The sequence below is a fragment of the Salmo salar genome, chromosome ssa12 (genome assembly GCF_905237065.1).
Source record: "Salmo salar chromosome ssa12, Ssal_v3.1, whole genome shotgun sequence".
In the NCBI taxonomy this organism is placed as follows: domain Eukaryota; kingdom Metazoa; phylum Chordata; class Actinopteri; order Salmoniformes; family Salmonidae; genus Salmo; species Salmo salar.
Genome location: NC_059453.1, coordinates 43,971,288 through 43,998,351, shown reverse-complemented (window position 1 = coordinate 43,998,351; position 27,064 = coordinate 43,971,288). Strand labels below are relative to the sequence as shown.

The window sequence follows — 27,064 nt, the reverse complement described above, 5'->3', positions numbered from 1 at the left end:
TTGTCTTTAAAATGGTGTAAAATAGTCATATGTTTGAAAAATGTAAGTAATAGCATTTCTAAGGTATTTGAATATCGCACCACGGGATTACACTGGCTGTTGAGTAGGTCGGACGCAAGCGTCCCACCTAGCCCATAGAGGTTAAACATAGTGGTGGGTCATTTTTGACTCTTAAAACAACACAAGGGTTAAAACATGTGGTATTACACACTTGGACAGGGAGAGAGTGAAAATGTCAGTGAAGACACTTGACAGTTGGTCAGCGCATGCTCGCAGTACAGTCGTACACAAACGTTTTGAGAATGACACAAATATTCATTTCCACAAAGTTTGCTGCTTCAGTGTCTAGATATTTTTGTCAGATGTTACTATGGAATACTGAAGTATAATTACAAGCATTTCATAAGTGTCAAAGGCTTTTATTGACAATTACATGAAGTTGATGCAAAGAGTCGATATTTGCACTGTTGACCCTTCTTTTTCAAGACCTCTGCAATCCGCCCTGGCATGCTGTCAATTAACTTCTGGGCCACATCCTGACTGATGGCAGCCCATTCTTGCATAATCAATGCTTGGAGTTTGTCAGAATTTGTGGGTTTTTGTTTGTCCACCCACCTCTTGAGGATTGACCACAAGTTCTCAATGGGATTAAGGTCTGGGGAGTTTCCTGGCCATGGACCCAAAATATCAATGTTTTGTTCCCCGAGCCACTTAGTTATCACTTTTGCCGTATGGCAAGGTGCTCCATCATGCTGGAAAAGGCATTGTTCGTCACCAAACTGTTCATGGATGGTTGGGAGAAGTTGCTCTCAGAGGATGTGTTGGTAACATTCTTTATTCATGGCTGTGTTCTTAGGCAAAATTGTGAGTGACCCAACTCCCTTGGCTGAGAAGCAACCCCACACATGAATGGTCTCAGGATGCTTTACTGTTGGCTTGATACAGGACTGATGGTAGCGCTCACCTTGTCTTCTCCGGACAAGCTTTTTCCCGGATGCCCCAAACAATCGGAAAGAGGATTCATCAGAGAAAATGACTGTACCTTTTGAAGAATATCAGTCTGTCCCTGATGTTTTTCCTGGAGAGAAGTGGCTTCTTTGCTGCCCTTCTTGACACCAGGCCATCCTCCAAAAGTCTTTGCCTCACTGTGCGTGCAGATGCACTCACACCTGCCTGCTGCCATTCCTGAGCAAGCTCTGTACTGGTGGTGCCCCGATCCCGCAGCTGAATCAACTTTAGGAGACGGTCCTGGCACTTGCTGGACTTTCTTGGGCACCCTGAAGCCTTCTTCACAATAATTGAACCGCTCTCCTTGAAGTTCTTGATGATCCGATAAATGGTTGATTTAGGTGCACTCTTACTGGCAGCAATATCCTTGCCTGTGAAGCTTTTTTGTGCAAAGCAATGATGATTGCACGTGTTTCCTTGCAGGTAACCATGGTTGACAGAGAAAGAACAATGATTCCAAGCACCCCCCTCCTTTTGAAGCTTCCAGTCTTTTATTTGAACTCAATCAGCATGACAGAGTGATCTCCAGCCTTGTCCTCGGCAACACTCACACCTGTGTTAATGAGAGAATCACGGACATGATGTCAGCTGGTCCTTTTGTGGCAGGGCTGAAATGCAGTGGAAATGTTTTTTGGGGGGGATTCAGTTCATTTGCATGGCAAAGAGGGACTTTCCAATTAATTTCAATTCATCTGATCACTCTTCATAACATTCTGAAGTATATGCAAATTGCCATCATACAAACTGAGGCAGCAGACCTTATGAAAATTTATATTTGTGTCATTCTCAAAACTTTTGGCCATGACTCTACACGTCCTGGTAATCCGTCTGGCCCTGCGGCCTTGTGAATATTGACCTGTTTAAAGGTCTTACATCGGTTGCGGAGAGCGTGATCACACAGTCTACCGGAACAGCTGGTGCTCTCATGCATGTTTCAGTGTTATTTGCCTCGAAGCGAGCACAGAAGTAGCTTAGCTCGTCTGGTAGGCTCGTGTCACTAGGCAGCTCTCGGCGGTGCTTCCCTTTTGTTTTTATTTAAAAAAAATATTTCACCTTTATTTAACTAGGCAAGTCAGTTAAGAACAAATTCTTAATTTCAATGACGGCCTAGGAACAGTGGGTTAACCTCTATGGGCTAGGCGGGACGTAATCGTCCCACCTACGTAACAGCCAGTGTAATCCAGTGGCGCGATTTTCAAATACCTTAAAAATCCTATTACTTCAATTTCTCAAACATATGACTATTTTACAGCTATTTAAAGACAAGACTCTCGTTAATCTAACCACACTGTCCGATTTCAAAAAGGCTTTACAACGAAAGCAAAACATTAGATTATGTCAGCAGAGTACCCAGCCAGAAATAATCAGACACCCATTTTTCAAGCTAGCATATAATGTCACATAAACCCAAACCACAGCTAAATGCAGCACTAACCTTTGATGATCTTCATCAGATGACAACCCTAGGACATTATGTTATACAATACATGCATGTTTTGTTCAGTCAAGTTCATATTTATATCAAAAACCAGCTTTTTACATTAGCATGTGACGTTCAGAACTAGCATACCCCCCGCAAACTTCCGGGGAATTTACTAACAATTTACTAAATTACTCACGATAAACGTTCACAAAAAGCATAACAATTCTTTTAAGAATTATAGATACAGAACTCCTCTATGCACTCGATATGTCCGATTTTAAAATAGCTTTTCGGTGAAAGCACATTTTGCAATATTCTCAGTAGATAGCCCAGCCATCACGGGCTAGCTATTTAGACACCCGGCAAGTTTAGCCTTCACCAAAATCAGATTTACTATAACAAAAATGTTATTACCTTTGTTGTCTTCGTCAGAATGCACTCCCAGGACTTCTACTTCAATAACAAATGTTGGTTTGGTCCCAAATAATCCATCGTTATATCCAAATAGCGGCGTTTTGTTCGTGCGTTCAAGACACTATCCCAAGTGTAAATCAGGGTCGCGCGCATGGTGCAATTCGTGACAAAAAAATTCTAAATATTCCATTACCGTACTTCGAAGCATGTCAACCGCTGTTTAAAATCAATTTTTATGCAAGTTGTCTCGTAAAAAAGCGATAATATTCCGACCGGGAATCTCCTTTTCGGTAAACAGAGGAAAAAACACAAAGACGGGGGCGGCCAGTGCACTCGCCTAAGCCACAGTCCCTTGATCGGCCACTTGAGAAAGGCGATAATGTGTTTCAGCCTGGTGCTGGAATGACGACATTCAGGTTTTTCCCGGGCTCTGAGAGCCTATTGGAGCCGTGGGAAGTGTCACGTTACCGCAGAGATCCTTTGTAATGGAATGAGATGTCAAAGAAAGACAATAAATGGTCAGACAGGCCACTTCCTGTAAAGGAATCTCTCAGGTTTTGACCTGCCATATGAGTTCTGTTATACTCACAGACACCATTCAAACAGTTTTAGAAACTTTGGAGTGTTTTCTATCCAAAGCCAGTAATTATATGCATATTCTAGTTACTGGGCAGGAGTAGTAACCAGATTAAATCGGGTACGTTTTTTATCCGGCCGTGTCAATACTGCCCCCTAGCCCTAACAGGTTAATCTTCCGCATAGGTCATCGATTTTATTCTCCAAAGATTGCTCGTTTGCGAGCAGAATGGAAGGAAGTGGGGGTTTATTCGTTCGCCTACGAATTCTCAGAAGGCAGCCTGCCCTCTGGCCCCTTTTTCTCTGCCTCCTCTTCACGCAAATCACAGGGATCTGGGCCTGTTCCCGAGAAAGCAGTATATCATTCGCCGTCGGGCTTGTCAGACTCGTTAAAGGAAAAAAAGGATTCTGCCAGTCCGTAGTGAGTAATCGCAGTCCTGATGTCCAGAATTTATTTTCGGTCACAAGAGACGGTAGCGGCAACATTATGTACAAAATAAGTAAAAAAATAAGTTACAAACAATGCAAATAAATGAACAAAAAAACACAATCGTTGGGGACACGTAAACATCAGCCTTCTTCTCTGGCACCATTGTTACCACCGATGTCAAATGTGAAAAAACCCACTATGTCAAATATGACATAAATCTGTGTTTTATAAAGGGTGGCATAAGCACTGCTTAAGAAATCATTAAAGTGAGGCTTCACAAAGCATTTATAAACTTGTCATGCATCTTGGCAGAGCATTGCAATGCCAGGATAGTGGTTTATATTCCCGGGACCACCCCATACGCAAACATGTTTGTATGCATGACTGTAAGTCGCTGTGGATAAAAGCGTCTGCTAAATTGTATATATTACATTATATTACTGTAAAACATTTCTAGGATGGCTTAACCTTTTTCCCTCTTCATTGCATAGCCAATATTGGACCAGACCTCAACTTTCCACAAAATGCTGTGCTGCAGGATGACACACACTCTAAAGTGCAATCATGCACAGATAAAAAACATAGGTAGGACCTTATAAAATACGTTAAGATGTTTTCCCAAATTCCATTTTCTCGGTTGAGTTTTTCCAGGTTTTGGATTTAAAAAATGGATTTAAAAAATGCTGGTTTCCACACACTTTGATATTCTGTGTTCAGAACAATGCTTAAACCACATCAGGGGACAACGTTTGAGGTCTGGGAAAAATATAACAAACTTTTTTGAGTGTAGTTGCCTTTTAATTCAGTGTGCATGCCCTTCACTGTTGTTTGGTTAGATGTGTTTCTGTAGAGCAGTAAGTGCACATGTGATGAGTTTGCAAATCAACTGCCCACCTGTGGTGCCACTTGACAGCAAAAAAAAAGTAAGTTAACCTTTATTCATTGAAATTTAAATTAGTTTGTAATAGTTAAGTGTTGAGTTCGATTACATAGCTACCTCAATCGTTATTTTAAATAATTTCAGTGACTTCACAGCAATTGCTAGCTAGCTAGCTAAAGAACATTTTGCTAGATAGCAGTCTCAGCTAAACACAAAATCCCCCTAGATTCAGCCACATCTCATAGTCATGTTATCAGATTTGTAAATTAAAGAGGAATATAATAATATGAATCAAATGGAGTTTCCCATCTCCCCAAAGCACAGAAATGCCCTTATCCAGATGGTGTAACAAAGGCATTTCCTAACAGACCTGCTAAATTTCTTTGTTGTTACTTTAAGGTGGAACCAACATACAGTACCTCCAGCAGGCAGAGAGGCAAGAACCAATCGTCCACTAGCTCAAGAACAAGCTACAATGTTCACAGCCCGGTGTAATGTTCAATGTAATTGCATTGCTGGACTTTTAAAACTTAATGTATGTGTATTGTTTAAACATTTAAAAATAAAAGGAAATGTATGGTTGAAATGTTTATTTGATTTAGCTGTTAGTGATATTTCCCTAACTGTTAATAGATTTGTGTCACCATCATTAAGCCTTTATGTACAGTACCAGTCTAAATTTTTGGACACCCTGTCACGTCCTGACCAGTATAAGGGTTATTTGTTATTGTAGTTTGGTCAGGACGTGGCAGAGGGTATTTGTTTTATGTGGTTTGGGGTGGTGGTTTATTTAGTAGGGCGTTTGATTTATTATTTCCGTGTTTTTGGGTAATGTTCTATGTGGTCTATGTGGTCTCTAGTCTTTTGTCTAGTTTATTGGGGTTGGACTCTCAATTGGAGGCAGGTGTTTTCTCGTTGCCTCTGATTGAGAGTCCTATATATGGGTATGTGTTTGGTTTAGTGTTTGTGGGAGATTGTTTCTTGTTTTGCGTGTGTGAGCCTGACAAGACTGTTTTGTTGTTCGTGAGTTCTTCTTTTGTTGTTTTGGTGTTCACCTTTATTGAAAATAAATACAAGATGAGCATCCACATTCCTGCTGCGTTTTGGTCCTCCATTCCCGACGACAACCGTTACACACACCTACTCATTCCAGGGTTTTTCTTTATTTGTACTATTTTCTACATTGTAGAATAATAGTGAAGACATCAAAACGAAATAACACATATGGAATCATGTAGTAAACAAAAAAGTATTTAACAAATCAAAATATATTTTTTCTTTGAGAATTTTCAAAGTAGCCACCCTTTGCCTTGACAGCTTTGCACACTCTTGGCATTCTCTCAACCAGCTTCATGAGGTACCAGCGTCACCTGGAATGCATTTCAATTAACAGGTGAGTCTTGTATAAGATAATTTGTGGAATTTCTTTCCTTCGTAATGCGATTGAGTCAATCAGTTGTGTTGTGACAAGGTAGGGGTGGTATACAGAAGTTAGCCCTATTTGGTAAAAGACCAAGTCCATATTATGGCAAGAACAGCTCAAATAAGCAAAGAGAAATGACACTCCATCATTACTTTAAGACATGAACAAGAACTTTGAAAGTTTCTTCAATTGCAGTCGCAAAAACCGTCAAGCGCTATGATGAAATTGGCTCTCATGAGGACCGCCACAGGAAAGGAAGACCCAGAGTTACCTCTGCTGCAGAGGATAAGTTCATTAGAGTTACCAGCCTCAGAAATTTCAGCTGAAATAAATGTTTCACAGAGTTCAAGTAACAGACACATCTCAACATCAACTGTTCAGAAGAGACTCTGTGAATCAGCCCTTCATGGTCGAATTGCTGAAAAGAAACCACTACTAAAGGACAGCAATAAGAAGAGGAGACTTGCTTAGGCCAAGAAACACCAGCAATGGACATGAAATGGAAATCTGTCCAAATCTGAGATTTGAGTATTTTCATTTTTTTGGTTCTCCGCATGTGTGGTTCCCACCATGAAGCATGGAGGAGGAGGTGTGACGGTGCTTTGCTGGTGACACTGTCTGTGATTTATTTAGAATTCAAGGCACACTTAACCAGCATGGCTACCACAGCATTCCATCTGGTTTGAGTTCAGTGGGACTATCATTTGTTTTTCAACAGGACAATGACCCAACACACCTCCAGGCTGTATAAGGCCTATTTTACCAAAAAGGAAAGTGATGGAGTGCTGCATTAGATGACCTGGCCTCCACAATCAACCGACCTCAACCCAATTGAGATGGTTTGGGATGAGTTGGACCGCAGAGTGAAGGAAAAGCAGCCAACAAGTGCTCAACATATGTGGGAACTCCTTCAAGACTGTTGGAAAAGATTTCAAGGTGAAGCTGGTTGAGAGACTGCCAAGAGTGTGCAAAGAGTGGCAACTTTTTTTTTTTTACTACATGATTCCATATGTGTTATTTCATAGTTTTGTTGTCACTATTATTCTACAATATAGAACAATAGTAAAAATAATGAAAAACCCTTGAATAAGTAGGTGTGTCCAAACTTTTGACTGGTACTGTATGTGTAATGAATGAAGTGTCTGACTTCATAATAAGTACAGCATCATATGATACAAGGCATTTATGTATGTGTTATAAATGACCAAAGGGGTCTGACTTTAAAGTAATTACAATGTAATGCAATATAGAGTCTTTATGGATGTGTTATGAATGACCAAAGTCTTTATGGATGTGTTATGAATGACTGAAGGTGTCTCACTTCAAACAAAGTATTCGTATTCCTCTTCTGTTCCCATGCTGGAGACCAGGGCTCAACTACAACCTGTTACAATGGTGCCACCATTTTGTGGCTGATATTTCAGCGGGGGAGAAGGTGAACGTGTCAAAGACCTGACTGGGCCTAGCACCACATGGTATGGCTTGTTATATTGTTGTGTCAAAGACCTGACTGGGCTTAGCACCGCACGGTATGGCTTGTTACAGTGGGGGAAAAAAGTATTTAGTCAGCCACCAATTGTGCAAGTTCTCCCACTTAAAAAGATGAGAGAGGCCTGTAATTTTCATCATAGGTACACGTCAACTATGACAGACAAAATGAGAAAAAGAATTCCAGAAAATCACATTGTAGGATTTTTAATGAATTTATGTGCAAATTATGGTGGAAAATAAGTATTTGGTCAATAACAAAAGTTTATCTCAATACTTTGTTATATACCCTTTGTTGGCAATGACACAGGTCAAACGTTTTCTGTAAGTCTTCACAAGGTTTTCACACACTGTTGCTGGTATTTTGGCCCATTCCTCCATGCAGATCTCCTCTAGAGCAGTGATGTTTTGGGGCTGTCGCTGGGCAACACGGACTTTCAACTCCCTCCAAAGATTTTCTATGGGGTTGAGATCTGGAGACTGGCTAGGCCACTCCAGGACCTTGAAATGCTTCTTACGAAGCCACTCCTTCGTTGCCCGGGCGGTGTGTTTGGGATCATTGTCATGCTGAAAGACCCAGCCAAGTTTCATCTTCAATGCCCTTGCTGATGGAAGGAGGTTTTCACTCAAAATCTCATGATACATGGCCCCATTCATTCTTTCCTTTACACGGATCAGTCGTCCTGGTCCCTTTGCAGAAAAACAGCCCCAAAGCATGATGTTTCCACCCCCATGCGTCACAGTAGGTATGGTGTTCTTTGGATGCAACTCAGCATTCTTTGTCCTCCAAACACGACGAGTTGAGTTTTTACCAAAAAGTTCTATTTTGGTTTCATCTGACCATATGACATTCTCCCAATCCTCTTCTGGATCATCCAAATGCTCTCTAGCAAACTTCAGACGGGCCTGGACATGTACTGGCTTAAGCAGGGGGACACGTCTGGCACTGCAGGATTTGAGTCCCTGGCGGCGTAGTGTGTTACTGATGGTAGACTTTGTTACTTTGGTCCCAGCTCTCTGCAGGTCATTCACTAGGTCCCCCCGTGTGGTTCTGGGATTTTTGCTCACCGTTCTTGTGATCATTTTGACCCCACGGGGTGAGATCTTGCGTGGAGCCCCAGATCGAGGGAGATTATCAGTGGTCTTGTATGTCTTCCATTTCCTAATAATTGCTCCCACAGTTGATTTCTTCAAACCAAGCTGCTTACTTATTGCAGATTCAGTCTTCCCAGCCTGGTGCAGGTCTACAATTTTGTTTCTGGTGTCCTTTGACAGCTCTTTGGTCTTGGCCATAGTGGAGTTTGGAGTGTGACTGTTTGAGGTTGTGGACAGGTGTCTTTTATACTGATAACAAGTTCAAACAGGTGCCATTACAGGTAACGAGTGGAGGACAGAGGAGCCTCTTAAAGAAGAAGTTACAGGTCTGTGACAGCCAGAAATCTTGCTTGTTTGTAGGTGACCAAATACTTATTTTCCACCATAATTTGCAAATAAATTCATAAAAAGTCCTACAATGTGATTTTCTGGAATTTTCTTTCTCATTTTGTCTGTCATAGTTGACGTGTACCTATGATGAAAATTACAGGCCTCTCTCATCTTTTTAAGTGGGAGAACTTGCACAATTGGTGGCTGACTAAATACTTTTTTTCCCCACTGTATATTGTTGTGTCAAAGACCTGCCTAGGCCCTTCACTGCACGGTATGGCTCATTATATTGTTGTGTGTGTGTTTGTGTACTGAGGAACATGTAACTTACTTCCAGAAGAAAGCCCCTTTCAATTTCCTTATCAAGATAAGTGTTTCTTGGTCTAACGTCGTCACCAGGCTATTGCGCACACAGCACATATGTATCAACCATTCAAACTTGGCCTTAGTAGGAGTGATCATAGAATTCAACGGGAGAGACCTTACTGAGTAAAGTACACTATATATACACAAAAGTATGTGGACACCCCTTAAAATTTGTGGACTCGGCTATTTCAGCCACATCCGCTGCTGACAGGTGTATAAAATCGAGCACACAGCCATGCAATCTCCATAGACAAACATTGGCAGTAGAATGGCCTTACTGAAGAGTTATGTGACTTTCAACGTGGCACCGTCATAGGATGCCACCTTTCCCGACTAGAGCTGCCCCGGTCAACTGCTAGTGCTGTTATTGTGAAGTGTAAACGTCTAGGAGCAACAACAGCTCAGCCACGAAGTGGTAGGCCACACAAGCTCACAGAACAAGACCGCAGAGTGCTGAAGTGAGCAGCATGTAAAAATTGTCTCTCCTCGGTTGCAACACTCACTACCAAGTTCCAAATTGCCTCTGGAAGCAACGTCATCATAATAACTGTTCGTTGGGAGCTTCATGAAATGGGTTTCCATAGCAGAGCAGCTGTACACAAGCCTAAGATTACCATGTGCAATGCCAAGTGTCGGCTGGAGTGGTTTAAAGCTCGCTGCCATTGGACTCTGGAGCAGTGGAAATGCCTTCTCTGGAGTGATGAATCACACTTCACCATTTCGATTTTAAACCTAACCATAACTAATGAAGGCCAAGTTTTATGTGTTGGTCCACCAGACCTTCCGTGCATTTGGGCAGAAGTGTCTTGGAATGAGATTAGGTGTAATGTGACTAACATGACTTCACTTTAGAGCGTGTTCCATCCTTCAGCACAACATGTCACCCTTTATAAAGCACATGTTTATTTCACATTCGACACAGTGGATTATGTCACATTTGACATTGGTGATTATGTCACACAGTTATTCCAGATTTATGAACCCCTTATAAAGCATGACCTACCGTTACAGATGCTTTGTAACACATTTATGTAGTTCTTCTTCTTCTTCTTATTATTATGAAGACTTTATGAAGCCTGTATAAGCTGAAGTCCTCTAGCTATACTGTTAGTGAGCATTTCTCCTTTGCCAAGATAATCCATCCACCTGACTGGTGAGGCATATCGAGAAGTTGATTAAACACCATGATCATATTCACAGGCCATTCTAAAATGTGCAGTTTTTGTGACACAACACAATGCCACACGTTTTGTCTCAAGTTTTGAGGGAGCGTGCAATTGGCATGCTGACTGCAGGAATGTCCACCAGAGCTTTTGCCAGAGAATTTAATGTTAATTTCTCTACCAACGTTGTTTTAGAGATTTTGGCAGAACGTCCAACCGGCCTCGCAAACTGCAGACCATGTGTAACCATGCCAGCCCAGCTTCTTCAACTGCAGGATCGTCTGAGACCAGCCACCTGGACAGCTGATGAAACTGTGGGATTGCACAACCAAATAATTTCTGCACAAACTATCAAAAACCGTCTCAGGGAAACTCATCTTGGTGCTCGTCGTCCTCACCAGGATCTTGAACTGACTGCAGTTTGTCGTCGTAACCGACTTCAGTGGGAAAATGCTCACCTGCTGATGTCAACATTGTGAACACAGTGCCCCATGGTGGTAGTGGAGTTATGGTATGGGCAGGCATTTAAGCTATGGACAACAAAAACAATTGTATTTATCAATGGCAATTTGAATGCAGAGAGATACCGTGACGAGATCCTGAGGCCCATTGTCGTGCCATTCATCTGCCACCATCATCTCATGTTTCAGCATGATAACGCATGTCGCAAGGATCTGTACAAAATTCCGGGAAGTTGAAAATGTCCCAGTTCTTCCATGGCCTGCATCCTCACCAGAGCATGTTTTGGATGCTCTGGATCGACGTGCATGACAGCGTGGTCCAGTTGCCGCCAATATCCAGCAACTTCACACAGCCATTGAAGAGGAGTGAGACAACATTGCACAGGCCACAATCAACAACCTGTGTCGCGCTGTATGAGGCAAATTGTGGTCACACCAGATACTGGCTGGTGATCCACACCCCTATTTTTTTTATGTCTCTGTGACCAACAGATGCATATCTCTATTCCTAGTCATGTGAAATCCATAGATTAGGGCTTAATGAATTCATTTAAATTGACCGATTTTTTTATATGAACTGTAACTCTGTAAAATCTTAGAAATTGTTGCATGTTGCTTTTGTATTTTTGTTCAGTGTATGTGTTTATCTTAAGTGCTAAGATCTAATTTGTCCATTGTCAGAAGTATATATCATATTTACAGTATGCATATTAGACAGTCCATATTGGTACAGAATGAGTGCACTCATAAATAGGGCCAGGAGTTTTACCTGGCCATGTGACCTGACCAGAAAAAAATCTGGGCCCTAGTTATAGGCTGTAACTAGGACCCAGAGTTTTTCCCTGGCCAGGTCCTGTGGTGGGGAACAACTCCTGGTCCCGCTCATAGACACTCACATGGAGAGGATGGGGGCCACTGCGTCCAGGGAGGCGATGAGGATCCCTATCTCACAGATACAGGCGGTCAGCAGCAAGGCCCAGGTGGGCTCCCCATTGGCCTTCCCATGGCCAAACACCTGGCGGACACATCACACACTGAGATGTTAGAGGGGATAGAGTTACAACATACATTAGTTATTCCATTATTTCAAGGCAGGTTGTATGTACTGTAGATGTAACAGAGGTTTTTCAGTGAACCACGCTCACGTGAGACCTGACCCTTGTCTGGGACCTGAGGATTATCATTAGTGTACACAGACACCAACCCTCAAAATTGAATGTGAATGAAAGAATTCGTGAGGCAGTGTGGTAGTGTCCAATGTCACCTGAGACTGATATGAGACATGTTGACAAACCAACATAACAAATTGTCCCAGATCAGTGCTTAATGCTGAACGCTGACAGAATAATCATAACAAATGTACCCAGATCAGTGCTAATTGCTGAATGCTGACAGAATTATGAAAACAAATGGTCCCAGATCAGTGTAAAATGCTAGAATGTTAACAGAATGACTGAGACTGACCCGTAGGATGGGCACAACACCATCCCTGGAGATGGCCTGCATGAGACGCGGGGCGCCCGTCAAGCTCTGAAGCCCCGCTCCACAGGTGGAGAAGAAGGAGCCAATTACAATCACCCACGGGGATGGCCACGCCAAGGTACCAATGACCAGGTTGCCATTGACTCCCTCTCCAAACCTGAGGGAGATGGACATGACACCCAGCCAATCAGACATGAAGAAAGGTAGGAGGAGAGACAATTACCTGGGTCCTATTGATTAGACACCAAACTGAAGAAAACTGACTAAAACAGGGAGGGCCTACCTGGACTACAACTGCAGTAAATGTGGTAATTTCTGTTTTAAAACATTTTCTGTTGAATACGAACCAGGTATAGCATCCCTCATCTAGTACCTGAGCACTGGAAAAGCTTGACTGAGAAATTTTGAAACAATTGCAGACATTTTGGCTCATTATGCATAACTTACTTGTCTCTTAGTACCACTCCATCGATACAGGCACCGAACAGGACCACAGCGGACATGTCTATAAGGTCACATTAAGGAAAACAGACAGACACACACTCATTGCTAGCACATAGGGACATATTCTCACTTATCTCTGTTATGTCTGCACATTGAGAGTTACATAAGTACACAGTTCGACAGTACTATTATTGTTGGGTTATGTCTGATGTATTGTGGTAAATGATTAATTGCTTTGTTCTGTAACGGTTACTTTGAGATAAAGAACAACACGGTTTACTTGAAATTGCTTTCATGGAGTTATCATTATAAACATAACAACCTTGAGGCTAAAGGCCCAATTCAATCAAACCTAATATATATTTTATGTTGAAAAGTAAAATAAAAAGGTTTTGTATAAAATAGAGCTCTTTTACTATTGGTAGATGGCATGTGAGCGACAGCTAAAAGCAGTGCACTAGCCCATTGAGTCCAGAAAGGGGAGCAGTAAAAGGATACACACTAGTGAGGTAGTGGTGATGGCCATGATAGTGCCGATGGGGATGGACTTCTGCGCGTCACGCAGGTCTCCAGACCGGTTTGATCCGGCCATGATCCCTGTGAAACACAAGAAGAGAGGTCACTTTAGAAAAACTCCTGCTCACACAATAACCTCTGCACATTTGCCGTGTCAACGTTTCAGTCTGAGAATTGTTTTCAAAACACAGGCAGAGGTCTATAAGAAAACTCAGATAATCAAATGGTGGGCTTAGAAACTCACACAATAGCATGTGTATGTCGATTTGAAACCTACTTTCCGTTGTCAAATTATCACAACTGAAAAATACAGCAAATTGATCCTTCTAATGACAAACAACTGCTTTTTGTGTAAAAAAGAATCATGACTTCAGATGAATCTTTGACAGTATCGTAAAATGTTTCAATAAATTGACACACATCTCCACTATCTAGATAAAAAAAATAACCACACAAAACAACACAAAGGGTGAGCATTTTCCCTCGATCCCTTGCGTCCTCTCTTTTCCTTGAGATTAACCCTTGGTGAATTCACCCTTTGAGGATGAGAGGAATGAGTTTCAGCTCTGTGTCTCTTCCTCTTTGCATTATCCCTTCCTGTCAGCTGACCTGTGACGGAGGGGAAGTAGATGCCGACTAGAAGGGTGAAGAAGCTGGTGATGTCGGCCAGAACGTAGCGGTTGGAGTTGGTCAGAGTTTCATCGGGGCCCTCCACGGTCGCAATCCCAATCTTGGCCACCAGATTGCCCTTCTCCAGGTAATTCCCAAATAGGTTCTCTGTGTGTGTGTGTGTGTGTGTGTGTGTGGGGGGGGGGAGAAGGGGGAGAGAGAGGGGGGAGGGAGAAGTAAACAGAGAGAAAGAGGGAGAGAGAGGGCAATTTAATGGTAAAGAGAGGAGGAAGAGGGAGATAAAGGGAAAGAGAGTGAGGGGGTTTGGAGAGAGAGCGAGAAATGGAGGGAGGAGGGAGAATATTAATTATAATCGCTTGACCTTTAGTTCCATTGTACTGTACATACAATTGGGCGGCAAATAAAGAAAGTGCAGTATGCTTCCTGCAAGAGCACGCGGGTGTGTTTCCCGCATGTGTGTGTGCAAGCATGTGTACTGTACTGTAGGTACAGTGACCTGAGTGTGGGTGGACCAGAACAGTGCATGTTATTAGGTGTAACTGTGTTTAGAAAGAATAAGTAGATAGCCACAAAATAATAGTATTTATAATAATATAATATTATGTTAGCCTTTTAGCAAACACTTTCATTCAAAGTGACCATCATACATGCATGCATTTTACGTATTGGTGACTCTGGCAGCAATAGAGCCCACAATCCTGGCATTGCAAGTGCCATGCTCTACCAACTGAGCCAGAAGAAGACTAATAGTTAACTGTGTTTGGTCACCTTTGAGGATGCCGCTCATGACCCCAGGGATGCCCTGGATGAAGGACACGTTGTTGTTGGCAAAGTACTCGTCACAGGTGGCGTTGAGGAAGGGAGTATCGCAGAAGATCTTCCACAGCTTGGTGGTGACTGTGCCGTTGCCACTCTCCAGTGTTTTGGCGCACACATCGAACCCTTTGGAGATCAGCGGGCGATTCCCCAGCATACAGACTCTGCACAGCAGGGGAGATGTGTTAGTGTTTTAGTTTAGTTTATTAGGATCCCCATTAGCTACTGCACATGCAGCAGCTACTCTTCCTGGGGTCCACATAAAATGTACAAATACACAACAAAGTACAGAACAGTTATCGACAAGAACAACATAAGCTACACATTACGTGTGTTAGTGTGACGACCGGGAATCAAACCCCAACTGCCCATGCAGACAACTTTAGACTGAGTTAGTCACCTGAGTCGAATACTAGGCATTGGCGTTGAGAGCTAGCACAAGTCTGTGGGTATCAGTCCCCATATTGAACAGAAGAGTCCTCCCTACTGAAAATGTCACACAAGATGAATATGTTCCATTCGTATTTAACCCATCTGCTTATGAGCATTGAATATCATTTCTATATATTTTCAATATACTTCAAATCATCTTAAAATGGGTGAACATGTGGTCAAATTATATTGCAACAAAAAGTCTCAAAACCCAAATCTCCCATATGGGCCACAATTATATAAATAAATATATTACATCAAACATGATTCACATCACACCCACATTGCTCAAGTTCGGCTCAGCCCCAATATTGAAGAGTAGCTTGGTCCCACATCTGTTTGTTCTGTCTTTCCAACTCCTATGGTCATTCTCATGTGACAATGACCATAGGACTTGACAAGACGACAGAAACAGATCTGGGAGCAGGCTAACTGAACAGTAGGGGCCCTTACGGGAAGTCAGGCGGTTCGATGGCTGTCTTGATGACTCCGGCATACACGGCCAGGATGGAGAGTATGACGCAGGCCAGAAAAAGCAGGGCCAGCTTGTTGACGTACTTGACCCCCACGAACACCACCGTGGCCATGAAACTGAGCACAATAGTGCCGTACACACGCATGTTGTTCAGCATCGCCGCCTCCGCCTCGGCCCCCTCCAGACCCTCCATCTTAAAAATGGCGGCCTGGGGGAGGATGTAGATCTGTAAGGGAGGGGAAAGGGGGAGGGGGGTGGGGGGCAGAGAGAGAGAGAAAGTGAGAAAGAGAGAGAGATGACAGTTACATAGGACATATATTGATATTGAATGTGTCCTAACAATTGACTTGAAGCTCTTTGTGCCAACATGGTTTACATTTTTGAAATTCTACTCTTCTTCTCTCTTAAACCAAGTTTGCCAACCTTGTCTGTATATGGCTGTGTTCATAACATAGTGTCCTTTCCCTATTGACTGAGGAATTTTAAGGATAAAACAGCTTTTAAGGACAAAGCCTATGAGCAAGAAAGAGAGACCCAACAGTGACAAACAGGACTGTCAAGGTCACTCTGCAGAAGTGACGGTCAGAAGTTTCCAGAGTACGCATAGAGCCCCGAGTTGATTATCCCTTTTATACCGAGGCTATAATTAAGCAATAAGTCATGAGGGGGTGTGGTATATGGCCAATATACCATGGTTAAGGGCTGTTCTGGATACAGCCATTAGCTGTGGTATATTGGCCATATACCACAAACCCCAGAGGTGCCTTATTGCTGTTATAAACTGGTTACCAACCTAATTAGAGCAGAACAAATAAATGTTTTGTCATACCCGTGCTATACGGTGTGATATACCATGGGTGTCAGCCAATCAGCATTCAGGGCTCGAACCACCCAGTTTATAATTTAACACATTTGCCACTAGAAATGTGTTCATTTGCCGATAGAAATGTGTTCAACATCCACTAAAGTAGCTAGCATGTTTACTAGCTAGCTACAGTAGTTGCTGTGGTAACCAAACAAACAGACTTGTAATTTTAAGGAGTACATTTGTTTTTGCATTCTGAAGTTGCTACCCAAGCGGGCTCGTCGTTAGTTATTTTGTCATGTTTTGATCCAGTCGTTAATTCGATTCATTCAACGTTGCTATGGTAAACAAATCATTGGCATGTACCTAGCTAGCAGAGATTCAATGATGATGAGAGACAAGAACTTAAATAAATAATAATTGTATAAATATCCAATAGGCTTGCATAGGCCACACTGTGCTGGTTAATGAATGAATGGCATTCGTTATGTATTGGCCTAGCTAGCCTACTGGCACAGGAGAGATCACATTTGTAAAATATAACATTGTTGTACAGTTTGTAGAGGCAGAAAGATAGGCTTATGCAACCCTCAACTGTTGCAAACCAAATAAACTCAGCAAAAAAAGAAACGCCCCTTTTTCAGGACCCTGTATTTCAAAGATAATTAGTAAAAATCAAAATAACTTCACAGATCTTCATTGTAAAGGGTTTAAACACAGAGCCCGGATCTCAATCCCGTTTAGTACGTCTGGGACCTGTTGGATTGGAGGGTGAGGGCTAGGGCCATTCCCCCCAGAAATGTCCGGGAACTTGCAGGTGCATTGGTGGAAGAGTGGGGTAGCATCTCACAGCAAGAACAGGCAAATCGGGTGCAGTCCTTGAGGAGGAGATGCACTGCAGTACTTAATGCAGCTGGTGGCCACACCAGATACTGACTGCTACTTTTGATTTTGACCCCCTCTTTGTTCAGGGACACATTATTCAATTTCTGTTAGTCACATGTCTGTGGAACTTGTTCAGTTTATGTCTCAGTTGTTGAATCTTGTTATGTTCATACAAATATTTACACACGTTAAGTTTGCTGAAAATAAACGCAGTTGACAGTGAGAGGACGTTTCTTTTTTTGCTGAGTTTAGTAGCATGGAAAAATTATGTGTAGATGCTTTTTTCCAGAGGGAGATTAAGTTTATGACATTCCTGCCTGGGCTGCAGGACAGTTGTTGTTCCACAACTCCTGCATATCAACCATCAGCATCCAGGATCCAAACAACTATTTCATTCTTCCACAAGATATAGTCCCCACACAAATCTAGGTTTGTGTGGGGCTGGTCGTTCGTTCTATCGGTTCAGTTGCCAGAGACGCGACCCAGTTGTTCAGTCTTTTTGTTCTGTATCTTTGGACGCGACCCAGTCATTCGTTCTAAATGTTCCATTGCCATACAGGCAAGCAACGTTCTTATCCCTTGCTTACTAGCTAGCCAACTTTGGATAACTTACAGTCGTGTCAAAAAGTGCAGCCAGAATAACAGCAAAGTAGCTGCATTTGTTTAACCTCTTGACGGTTGCCTAGGATAGGGGGCACTACAGCGATTTTTGAAAAAAATTTGCGCCCATTTTAAACGGCCTCCTACTCAAACTCATAAGCTAGGATATGCATATAATTAATACTTGTGGATAGAAAACACCCTACAGTTTCTAAAACTGTTTGAATGGTGTCTGTGAGTATAACAGAACTCATATGGCAGTCAAAACCCCGAGACAGATCGTAACAGGAAGTGGAATTCTGAATTGCGGACTCAACTTCATCACTTTGCCTATAAATCACACCGTGAGCAATGGTTCATTGAGCACTTCCTATTGCTTCCACTAGATGTCCACAGTCTTTACAACGTGGTTTGAGCCTTCTACTGTGAAAACTGACACAATGAGAGTCTGTGGAACGTGGTCACATGAGGAGGGCCATCACCATTATGACGCCGGTGCCCCTGGCTACCCTCCCCTTTCGAAACGTTTTGAAAGACAATGCAATCGTCCCCCTTGAATGTTATTGGAGCTCTGGTTGAAAAAGGCCCTAAAGATTTATGTTATACAACGTTTGAACGAACCTAAATTTAAAAAAAATGCATTTTGTTGAAAGAGGAGTCCCGCGGCCGACGAAACTTTTGGAGCAGCCTTCAGAACGCGCTAACAAGAACAAGCTATTGGAACATAAAGGATTAACTTTTTCGAACGAAAATACATTTGTTGTGGACCTGGGATTCCTGGAAGTGCTTTTTGATGAAGATAATCAAAGGTAAGGGATTATTGACAATAGTATACAAGAGTAGATTTGATATGCGATTGTTCCAAGATGGCGCTGACCTGTAACAGTAGCCTATTGTTCTGAGTATCGCATCCCCTTTTATCGCAAAGTGTGATTACCCAGTAAAGTTATTTTTAAATCTGGCATTACAGGTGCTTTCAAGAGATATTCATCTATAAATCTTAGAATGACAATATTACATTTTAAAAATGTTTTCGAATAGTAATTTAGTAAATTGTAGCGCTGTTTCACTGGATGCATTTGAGGGAAAATAGTTAGTCAACGTCACGCGCCGATGTAAAATGCTGTTTTTATATATAAATATGAACTTTATCGAACAAAATAATGCATGTATTGTGTAACATGATGTCCAAGGAGTGTCATCTGATGAAGATTGTCAAAGGTTAGTGCTGCATTTAGCTGTTTTTTGGTTATTTGTGATGCATGTGGTTGGTCGGAAAATGTCTATGTGGCTACTTTTACGATATACTCCTCTAACATAATCTAATGTTTTGCTTTTGCTGTAAAGCCTTTTTGAAATCGGACAACGTGGTTCGATTCAGGAGAGGTGTATCTATAAAACGATACAACATAGTCCTATATTTGACAAAAAAAAAAATGTGTTATGCTAATGGCGATAGGATTTTTCGCTGGAGGTTAAGCTGTTTTCTAGTGACATTTATTCGTATAAATCTATAACAATGAGCTAATGAGACGCGATTTCGCCTGGCATAGAACATCTGCTCACTCGTCAGGACACTGTTGTTCAGAAGAGTTAGCCAACAACACAGCTAACACAAAGACTGCAAACTAGCTGCACTTCGTTTCATTTTACCTTTTTTAAATTACATTTCTTTGTATATAGCCATAAAAATTATGCCAGCTGATTCATGATTTCGACTGGCTGAGAAACACTGTCTGTCAGTCAATCTCGTACCAAGTCCCGACACGTTCATTACTATGGGACAGCTGGAGATCGAATTTGAATACTGAAACAATGTTGCAAATGTCGGAGAGACAGACAGCAAGGTTTATACAAATCTCCGCTGTTGAAAACTAAATATTTGTCTAAAAGAAATGTGAGATAATGTCTAGATGCTTTTTATAGTGGAGATCAAGTTTATAAATTGCTGGGCTGGGCTGATGAGACAGTGGAATGCGTAGTCAGATGGAACAGAGTAAATAGGCATTTTAACATCATAGATTTAGAGGTGGTAACTTGTGGAATAGACACCGTCTGGAATGGGGTTTTAACCAATCCGCATTCATGATTAGACTCATCCGTTCTATAAATGGGCAATACACCATGGCTAAGGGCTGTTCTTAGGCACAACGCAACTAGGAGTGCATGGATACAGCCCTTAGCCGTGGTATATTGGCCATATACGACAAAATCCCGAGGTGCCTTATTGCTATTATAAACTGGTTACCAACGTAATTAGAGCAGTAAAAATACATGTTTTGTCATACCCGTGGTATACGGTCTGATATACCACGGGTGTCAGCCAATCAGCATTCAGGACTTGAACCACCTGGATTAGGATACATAATATAGTACATTTTGTCAGATATGCCATTCCAATAAAGTATTCTTCTTCCATACCAATTTAAGACAAAATAATAAGTGGAGCCGTATGTAACGCCCTGGCCATAGAGAGGGTTTTTTGTTCTTTATTTTGGTTAGGCCAGGGTGTTACATTGGGTGGGCGTTCTATGTTCATTTTTCTATGTTTTTGTATTTCTTTGTTTTGGGCCGTGTGTGGCTCCCAATCAGGCACAGCTGTAGTTCGTTGTTGCTGATTGGGAGTCGAGGAGATTGGCGAAGTCAGGGGAGATTGGCGGAGTCAGGCGGTAGACCTGAGCCAACTCCCCGTGCTTCCCGGAAGCAGTGTAGTACTGGTAAGGCACCGTGTTATGCTGTGAAGCGCACGGTGTCTCTAGTGAGCGTTCATAGCCCGGTGTGCTATAGGCCAGCCCCCCGCAAGTGCCATGCGAGTGCAGGCATCGAGCCAGGACGGATTGTGCCAGCTCAGCGCGTCTGGTCTCCAGTGCGCCTTTTCGGTCCAGGTTATCCTGCACCGGCTCTGCGCACTGTGTCTCCAGGGCGCTGGGAGGGCCCAGTTTGCCCAATGCCTGGCATCTGCCCGTGCCGGGCCAAAGTGGGTATTCAGCCTGGAGTGTGGGTAAAGAGCCTGCGTACCACAACTCCAGTGCTCCCCCACAGCCCGGTTTATCCTGTGCCTCCTCCTCGGACCAGGCTTCCAGTGGGTCTCCCCATCCTGGTCAGTCCTTTGCCTCCTCCACGGACCAGGCCTCCAGGGGGTCTCCCCATCCTGGTCAAGCCTGTGCCTCCTCCACGGACCAGGCCTCCAGTGGGTCTCCCCATTCTGGTCAGTCCGGTGCCTCCTCCACGGACCAGGCCTCCAGTGGGTCCCCCCATCCTGGTCAAGCCTGTGCCTCCTCCACGGACCAGGCCTCCAGTGGGTCCCCCCATCCTGGTCAAGCCTGTGCCTCCTCCACGGATCAGGCCTCCAGTGGGTCTCCCCATCCTGGTCAAGCCTGTGCCTCCTCCACGGACCAGGTCTCCAGTGGGTCTCCCCATCCTGGTCAAGCCTGTGCCTCCTCCACGGACCAGGCCTCCAGTGGGTCTCCCCAGCCTGGTGAGTCCAGTGCCTGCGCCCAGAGCCAGGCCTCCTTCATGTCTCCCCAGCCTGGTGAATCCTGGGTCAGTGCCACCGGAGCCGCCCGCCAGCCCGGAACCGCCGGAGCCGCCAGGGTCGCCCGCCAGCCGGGCGCAGCCAGGGACGCCTGCCAGCCGGGCGCAGCCAGGGTCGCCCGCCAACCGGACGCAACCAGAATCACCTGCCAGCCGGGCGCAGCCAGGGTCGCCCGCCAGCCGGGCGCAGCCAGGGTTGCCCGCCAGCCGGGCGCAACCAGAATTGTCGGCCAGCCGGGCGCAGTCAGGGTCGCCCACCAGTCCTCCGGCAAGGCCAGGGGCGCCTCCTAAGTGGGCGACGCCGAGGGTGGAGCGGAGGCCACGTCCCGCACCTGAGCCGCCGCTGTAAGAAGGCCCACCCGGACCCTCCCCTTCAGAGTCAGGTTTTGCGGCTGGAGTCCGCACCTTTGGGGGGGTACTGTAACGCCCTGGCCATAGAGAGGGGTTTTTGTTCTTTATTTTGGTTAGGCCAGGGTGTTACATTGGGTGGGCGTTCTATGTTCATTTTTCTATGTTTTTGTATTTCTTTGTTTTGGGCCGTGTGTGGCTCCCAATCAGGCACAGCTGTAGTTCGTTGTTGCTGATTGGGAGTCACACATAAGTAGCCTGGTTTTCCTTTGGGTGTTTGTGGGTGATTGTTTCTGTTTAGAGTTTTTCCTGACAGGACTGTTTGGCTGTCGTTTTTGTTTATTTTTGTAAGTGTTCTCTTTTCATTAAATACCAAAGATGAATACACATCCTCCGCTGCACCTTGGTCTCATTACGACGACAGCCCTTACACCGTATAACTTGGATGTTCATTACACTAGTGAGGTTGAGTTATCGTGTGGTGCAACGTACAATTGGGTCAAAACTCAAGCTTCAATGTGAACCGTTCGTCATTCTAAATATAGCTGGTTTTTGTGCTTCTATGGAGGGATAAACGAAATTCAAAGCAGCCTTCTCCAGATCCTCTCCTCACAATTCAGAGGGGTTTGTTATTCCACAGCTTTAACTCAAAAGACCAAATTAACCTCTAGGCTAGATCAGAATGTACAGATCCAGTCAAAGCCATCGGAGAAAAACCTATATAGGGTCAATCTCAATTGTATGTCCTTGATTCATTGCATCCTCTCTCTGCAACTTCTCTCAAAATGCATGGGAGGAGATGGACTGAGTGGAGAAACCTCAGACCTCCAATTCGTATTGAGAAGTGGCGGCAGTTTCAATGAATGGTCTTATTATTCAGCCAATGCTTGAGCTCTCCCTAATGCAGAATAGGGAGAGGAAGAATGAGTATGAAAAAAGAGAGGGAGGAGCGAGGAGGGGGACAGACAAAGATGAAAGATCTTTATATTTATTATAATTCATTGTGGAGAAGAGAGGGAGGAAATAGCATCAAAGCAGAATGAGGACAGAGAGAGAGAGAGAGAGAGAGAGAGAGAGAGAAAGAGATCGACACAGACAGAGATGGATAGAAAGATAAGTATTTCACACCCAGGTTCTTACCAGTAGGAGTTCGATGGACCCCAGGATGTACATGGCCCCAGCGAACGTTGTCCCGAGGTAGAAACAAATGCCCACAGCACCCCCAAACTCAGGCCCCAGAGAACGGGAGATCATGTAGTAGGATCCTCCAGCTACAGACAACAAATAAATACAAACACTCTGTCAATGACATGCTTTTTAATGAAATATTATATACAAACAGCATCTGCAACTGAATTGATTTGGAATTATATGGATTTGGAATGATATATGACATTTTGCAGCATTGCCATAATTTTCTAATACAATTGCTTCTTTCTAAGCATCACTATATTTCACATAATTTCCCTGAGTTTAAATATAAATGACCCAAACCCTGCTATTCCCAAATCAGAGCAGGGTCATGTTCATTAGGGCACCACAAAGAAAACCCCCAAAATGTTTTGCAACGGCAAACAAACATTTAGTTTTCTTAATGCACAGGTCCAGGCATAATAGCCCTGGGAAATACGGGTGCTGAGGGTGCTGCAGCACCATCTGATAAAACAGCTCAAGCCTGTAATTTCCTTTCACCTCTGCTCTAAGCCAATCAAGGGGCAAGTCAGCCAGTGTGAGACGTGATTATTGGATACCATCTCTAATCATATAAACATAGCTGTGTAAGGTTCATGTAGGGACCCAGGAGTCTGGACGTAACTAATATTATCACGTTGCTAGGGCTACTGCACTGAATATGCATTTTGAGCCAAAAGGGAATTGAAGAGGAGGTACTATTCCCAACAGCGAACCCGGATGCCAACGCATGCTCACCCACCTGGCACTACTCCATTGGTAGCAATGGCACTCATTGAGATTGCAGTCAGCATGGTCTAAAGAGAGGGAGATGTAGAGAGAAGAGAACAGAGAGGGGAAATGGGATGTTTGTATTGTGTTACATACAATCTATTACACCCTACTTGACAGGATATTTCACAGGATATTTCAGGTGAAATACAAATGGGGAAAAATCAAGTTGTCTAGTGAGGACCGTGGTTTTCTTTGTACTTACTGACACCAATAAACACTATGTTCCGGCTTGTGCAGTTTCAGTTGAAAACCTTGTTAGTTTATAATGACAACAGTGAATTTAGATTTGAATATTCTAATGTTCATGACTGGAAGTTTGATAGAATAACAACCCAGTGGGCTGTCAACAAAAGAGTCAACAAGCGATCGACAAGGCACATGAGTGGAGATGTGACCAGATGCACCGTTAGGACATGGAACAATAAAGATCAACTGTAGGCAGACATTTATTAAAGAACCCAGAGTATGGCAGCAAGGTAAAGGGAGTGTGTGTGTGTGTGTGTCTGTGTATATGACAGGGGAAGAGTGTGTATCTGAGAGAGAAAGTGAGTGATATGCATGTGTTTAAGAGAGAGTGAGTAGTGAGGGAAAACTAGAGAGACATTTATGAGATGAAAATAAATCAAGTCATTAATATGTGTGTGTCTGAGAAAAAATATGGCTTTAACAGTAATAATATTTAATTAGCCGTGGTGTACTTCCTTAATGTCTATGTAGAGAGAGAGAGAGAGAGACCGACAAAGACAGAAAGAGATATAACCCAGAGGACAGAAAGAGAGAGAGGTGTGTGTAATAACTAGCATGTGAGAGGATGGGGGTGGACGACGGTTAATGTTTCTTGTGAACACAGCTGTCTGTCTGGGTTCACAACAGTCTGCTCGACCGTGCCATATTACTCTCTTATCGGGTCATAATGAAGTAAGGCTCACTCTCTCTGAGGAGAGCAGATAAGACTAATTGTTTAAGTGGTTTATCTGATGTGGGCAGGCTGGAAAATTTGAGGACGAGGTAGTTTGAGGCCGAGTGAATCACTCGACACAGTTGTATGGGAACGTTAAAAGAGGGAGATAGAGCAAGTGTCACCTGAGGAAACCTGTGAGGGACTCAATACTCGAGCCCTTCATTGTAACACGTTCTACTTTTTATATAACGCTTTACACTGTATAAGCATGACAGGATGATATGAATCAGCGGAGCCAACGTCATCAGCAATTGTTGAAATGTATAATATGAAATGGGTGGGACTCATATTTAGGGAGGAGCTACATGGGCCAGTGCGTGGTTCAGGGAATCACCAGAGTTCATTACGCAGCTTTTAGTAAGAGACCATCTCACATGGAGAAACATGCGGTAACACTACTTCAGCTCTTTGTTGTCAACTTCAAAAGACTTTGATGCTACCGGAAGCAGACATAACAAACCCCATCAGCAGACATAACAAGCCAGGTGGGATTGCAAAGAACATCCAAACAAACATTATTATGTCTGCAGAGGTATAAACATGGCAACATATACTAACCAACTACTAACTATTTGCTCTTATGCATGTCAGTGCAATGGTCTAATGATTTGTCACGGAATAATTATTGGTGCCTATGGCTTTTAGGTGTCATATTACATATTTATGACAGCATTTAGAAGATGGGTCTTGGTGGGTTGAAATTAAGTGTTACTAACGCAAATCAAACATGAACACAGCATAAGTATGAGATGAAGGCATTATTCCTATCTGTCTGGGTGACGGAAGTTGCCTAATCTCTTGTCTGATTCTGAGTCTGTTATAAATCAGGATTAGGAATTATTGTGTTCATAAAACTTCCTCTCAGTTTGTGTTGAATCTCTTTTGGTTTGCAATGGCTTCCTACTTAGTTTGTGGTCAACAAAGGCATTATTTACTGAGAGACGAAGAACAGAGTGACAGCAACAATGATGCCCACATTCCAAATACCATATTGTCACGTGTGCTCCTTCTCCGGCCTCTTGGTCACCAGGCTGCTAGTTATGGCGCACACCTGTCACCATTGTTACGCGCACCTGCATGTCTTCAGACTCACCTGGACTCCATCACTTCCCTGATTACCGTCCCTATATATGTCACTCCCTTTGGTTCCTTCCCCAGGCGTCATTGTTTCTGTTTCAGTTTCATGTCTGTGTGCTGTTAGTGTATCTTGTGTTGTATTATGTTCCGTTTATTTTATTAAAACACTCACTCCCTGAGCTTGCTTTCCGACTCTCAGCGCACATCGTTACAGAATAAAGCCTCACCTAAGGGAAGCATCAGGGAGTGTTTTTTGTTTTTTTTGTGTCAGTGGGACTGACGTCGTGTCCGGGAGCCTCTACAGTCTCTCATGCCTCAGCCAGATCGCCAGGCTCCCCTGCCTCCACCGGCTCATCAGGCTCTCATGCCAGCCAGATCATCAGGCTCCCCTGCTTCCACCGGCTCGCCAGGCTCCCCTGCCTCAGCCGGTCTGTCAGGTTCCCGCGCATCAGCAAAGGTGACCGGTCCGCTCCTGAGCCCCGGGATCGTAATTTTGGTCGGCGTCCTGCAGCTGGAGCTGCGTGTCGGGGAGGGGGTACTGTCACGTGTGCTCCCTCTCCGGCCTCTAGGTCACCAGGCTGCTAGTTATGGCGCACACCTGTCACCATTGTTACGCGCACCTGCATGTCTTCAGACTCACCTGGACTCCATCCCCTCCCCGATTACCTTCCCTATATATGTCACTCCCTTTGGTTCCTTCCCCAGGCGTCATTGTTTCTGTTTCAGTTTCATGTCTGTGTGCTGTTAGTGTTTCTTGTTTTGTATCAAGTTCCGTTTATTTTATTAAAACACTCACTCCCTGAGCTTGCTTCCCGACTCTCAGCGCACATCGTTACACATATTTTGATCAGCACGTGACAAGTGCACCAGCCTCGTGGCTGAGCTCCTCTTCACTGTGTAATTGTTGCCTCTTCAGTTTTGGAGAAAACATTCCCTTCAGTTTTTTGTGTAATACTGTAGCTATACTCTAGGCTACATCCTTTTGGTTTGTTTTGATCAGCTGCCAGGTATGACAGTATGGACAGTTTTCTGTGTCA

At 43.6% G+C, this 27,064-nt stretch overlaps 1 protein-coding gene across 5 annotated transcripts in view; it reads right to left on the bottom strand.

The window, feature by feature from the left end:
- The window catches only part of LOC106565077 (solute carrier family 12 member 5), a 338,932-nt gene that overhangs the window by 44,462 nt on the left and 267,406 nt on the right, over window positions 1-27,064 (bottom strand). For all 5 annotated transcript variants that reach the window (XM_045691393.1, XM_014131710.2, XM_045691394.1 and 2 more), the window contains exons 5-13: window positions 23,958-24,012; window positions 23,165-23,295; window positions 15,831-16,078; window positions 14,898-15,109; window positions 14,109-14,276; window positions 13,482-13,580; window positions 12,987-13,044; window positions 12,522-12,696; window positions 11,954-12,072 (exon numbers count right to left, since the gene is read on the bottom strand). In XM_045691393.1, coding sequence (XP_045547349.1) covers window positions 11,954-12,072; window positions 12,522-12,696; window positions 12,987-13,044; window positions 13,482-13,580; window positions 14,109-14,276; window positions 14,898-15,109; window positions 15,831-16,078; window positions 23,165-23,295; window positions 23,958-24,012 — 1,265 coding nt within the window. The remainder of the gene's footprint in view (window positions 1-11,953; window positions 12,073-12,521; window positions 12,697-12,986; window positions 13,045-13,481; window positions 13,581-14,108; window positions 14,277-14,897; window positions 15,110-15,830; window positions 16,079-23,164; window positions 23,296-23,957; window positions 24,013-27,064) is intronic.